The 3,669-nt window shown below is 43.1% G+C and overlaps 1 protein-coding gene across 1 annotated transcript; it reads right to left on the minus strand.

Annotated features, from left to right (window-relative positions):
- Window positions 1-153: 153 nt before the first annotated feature.
- Window positions 154-2,285, minus strand: hoxc12a (homeobox C12a). The gene is made up of 2 exons (XM_014018433.1): window positions 1,625-2,285; window positions 154-452 (listed from the first exon to the last, which is right to left on the minus strand). Exons 1-2 carry the CDS (start codon window positions 2,211-2,213, stop codon window positions 214-216), a joined length of 828 nt encoding a protein of 275 aa, XP_013873887.1. The 5' UTR covers window positions 2,214-2,285; the 3' UTR covers window positions 154-213.
- Window positions 2,286-3,669: the final 1,384 nt, after the last annotated feature.

The following is a 3,669-nucleotide window of genomic DNA, read 5'->3' on the forward strand; positions in this document are numbered from 1 at the left end:
GGGGGGGGGGGGGGGGGGTTGGTGTTTATAACTGGCACCTCTGAGGAGCAAAAAATAGCAAAAGAAAAGTTGTAATAATAGCCTGCAATGTAAAAGATGGATAGATGAGTGCATGCATTTAAAGAAGACCTAAGGGAGCGTAGAAGGCTGGGCTTTTTTTTTTCTTTTTCTTTTTTTTACTGCCTATATATCGATTCACCTTCTGCCGCATCTCTAAAAGTAGGCCAAAGCTTGCTCCCTCAACATGAGTCTCTTCTTCTTCATCCTGCGGTTCTGAAACCAGATCTTGACTTGCTGGTCGCTGAGGTTCAGTCGGTCAGAGAGCTCCCTCCGCCGCTGCCTGGTGATGAACTCGTTGAGCATGAACTCGCCCTCCAGCTCGGCCAGCTGGAGTTTGGAGTAAGGTTTGCGCTTCTTTCTGGTCCGAGTGTGCATCGGGTACCACGGGGCACCTGGAGGAGAGGAGACGAGGAGGATGAGGAGGAACAAGCAGCAGCAGCAGCAGCAGGAGGAAGGAGGAGGAGGTGGTGGTGGTGGAGGAGGAGGGAAAAGAGGGGGCCACACAGTTACAAAATCACGGTCATCTCCAAGGTTATGGCGAACCTACGGGGGCATCTGTGGCGCGTGGGAAGTTTGGGGGTATTTGCGTGGCACTTTGCCTTTCATTTTAATTTAAGCAGAAAATTATACTTAAGTGTAAAGATAATGACAGGGTGTCTTCTTACAGCACAACAGACTTAGGCTTAGGAGAATTGTTGTGTTTTGGAAAAGTTTTCCGTTTTTATAACAGATTCAAAGAGTTGCGCATCTGGAAACTGTCAGTTTTTCTCTCCAAACAGCCAAACTCAATTTACTTGGGTCTCTAAGTGACTCTGGTTTCTGATCTCAGGACAATAGTTCCGTTTTATCACCAAATTTGACCACTTTTTTCACATTCATTTTTCATTATTCTTCAGTAGGCCAACAGTATAGGCTTCACCGCGGTTTGCGTCACAGGACGTTTTATTGTTGCACTTAAAAGAAGCATTAACGTGATAATTAAGCCGTGCTTGCAAATATCCTTTTTTGCGGGTTTTTAGAGCTTATTAAACGACTCATGTCTACAGTTACAATTATTAATTCTTAGTTTACGAGTCATTAAATTAAGAAAACTAACTCTCTATTTTTTTGGTGCAATCAACCAAAGCGACTCACCTCTTTACATCACTTCACTGATCTGTGCGTAAAAGATGCAAGAAAATGCTAAAGAGAGGACAGGGGAGAAAAAAACAACAACAACTCTTGTTAACCTATAAACAAATCTCATCTCATGACAGAGATGACTTTCTCAGGACTCTCTGGTTCAGGGAGGTGTTTTTCTGACTTTACGCAGCCACATGGTGCATGGGGTATTTTAGGGCAACCCCTAGCGGCGTGTGCGCACCACACACGCTTCCTGCAGGCTAAAAACCAGGCTGCATGTTGTGCAGCAGTATAACGAGCCGTATATAATGAGGCTTTAATGTCGCAAATGTGTGCATTTTTTTTTTTGCTGCTTTCTTGCAAACAAACGCCACATTGATGCGTTTGTTTTCGACCGTGATTTTTTTTTTAAATAAACAAATAAATAAATAATGGCACCCACCTCCGCCTGCGGCTATGTTGCCTGAATGGCTTCCCGGTGACACCAGGGTCTGTGTGTCGCTGGATGGAGGCTTGCTGCCCTCGTTGAGCAGGGACGAGCTGGAGTCGGACTCCATGGACTGACAGGACGGCGGGTCTTGCGTTAGCTGCTCGCTCCCGTAGTCGTATTTGGGGAAGGCGGCACCGCTGCCAATTCCACTGTGCATCCCGTGCTCAGATGTTAGGGATGTTGTGTCCCTCGCCCTGTCCTCCCGTTTGAGGCTGCCGCCACCTGAGCAGGTCTCCCTGTTCCCGTTGCCGTTGYTGTAATAGCATTTCCCCTCCTCCGGTCTGGTGATCTCACACGACCGATTGAAGGAAGGGTTAATAGACACGGGGCTGCTAAAGTAGGATTGAGAGTATCCATTGCACGGCTCCGAAGGGTTCCACGGGAGGGAGCAAACATTGTCCCTTCTCGGGTAGGAGAGAGACGGTAGCCCCGCCAGTTGTCCCCCTGAGGCTCTAAAATTCGGGAAGTAAAACGTGTCTCCAGTGTGGATGTTTACCAAAGGTCCCACAAACCCTGGATTAAGGAGATTATGCTCGCCCATTTCCGCGGGCCCGACCAACAGCTTCTAGTTTATTGCAATCTGACATTTAACATAGTTAAACCTGGAGCCGCAGCCGATTGGTCAGCCGCGCTCCACGTGACGGGGCGAACTTGCTCCACATGGTACCACCCACTCGGTCCATCTCAGACAAAACAAAACATTAACTTCTGTAATACAGGGGTTTATTGGCTTTTTAAAAATACTATAAACTACTTTTATTCAAAATAGTATGTATATATATATATATATATATTATTTATTTATTTATTTTTGCTGCTCCAAATAAAGGAGCTCGTGCACGCAGCTTTTTCCTTTCCTCCACTAGTGGAACTGTCCACGCGGCCTCGTTTAATATCTTTATAAGCTTTTTAAAACACTGTTTTTTATGAAAACTGTTTTTTTTTTCTGGAAGGAGTGGGTGCATATGGCCCCTTGTTGTTTTCCAGCAAATTATGGTGAAGTTTTGTGTCACATAAAGCTGTGATGTTCCAATTTACAAGCTTGTTTTAAGAAAAGGACTGATCCCCATCCTTCGCACTGCGCTCATATTTACAGTACAGGGGTCAGCAAGTCGGAGCCATCGGCTCTGTAAAAAGAAGACGGTACCCTACAAGGTTACTTTAAGAGCGTATATTTCACATTATATTCTCTTGTACACCTCACATGAGCAACTTTAACAGATACCGCCAATAAAGGTCCGCAGCCAAACTCTGGTGGGATAGTTATACCTCTCACAATTCTTTTTATATGGATTTTACAAGATATCAGAGGGCACTTAACTGATTCAATCAGCCGAGAGCCTCTCTGCTTTATATCCAACTAATTAGCTGATTTGTAGATGCGGGTCTGAACAAATATGTGACAAGTGTCGCCCTCTTTCCTGCAATAATCCTCCTGTTTTGTAGAGAAATAATACCAAAACGCAAAAGCTACATTAAAAACAAGTCATCATCACATAAACAAGAGCAAATCAATGTGGTCCAACTATTTCCAGTGTTCTGCTCATCAAAAGTTGGCTCTAACATTGTGCGCTCTCCAGGATGCGTAAACTACTTAAAACTGGGGAGGAAAAAAAAAACATTTCAATCTTTTTTTATGATTATTGTTATTTTTTTAATATTTCCCTTTTTATGCTGTATGTGCAAGTTTTTTTTTCTCTTTTACAAATCAATTTTGTATTACAACATATAGCCCAAAGCCAAAATCAATATAGATTTGAAAAGTCGTCAGGCGGCGCAGCAACCCAATCAGTGGAGTTTAAAAAAATCAAATATGACGACATCATGGTGTAAAACAACCCTTAGAAAGGAATTATACTTGCTTTATGATTTCGTTATAATATAGGCTGTAAACACTTTATAAGTTATTGCATGTGAGTTGTAAAACTGATGCAAGTTTTTCCAACTGGRAACATCAAGACTTATATTATTTATTTATTATTTTGAACTTTATATTT

This window comes from Austrofundulus limnaeus, unplaced genomic scaffold (assembly GCF_001266775.1).
Source record: "Austrofundulus limnaeus strain Quisiro unplaced genomic scaffold, Austrofundulus_limnaeus-1.0 Scaffold3, whole genome shotgun sequence".
Classification (NCBI taxonomy): Eukaryota; Metazoa; Chordata; class Actinopteri; order Cyprinodontiformes; family Rivulidae; genus Austrofundulus; species Austrofundulus limnaeus.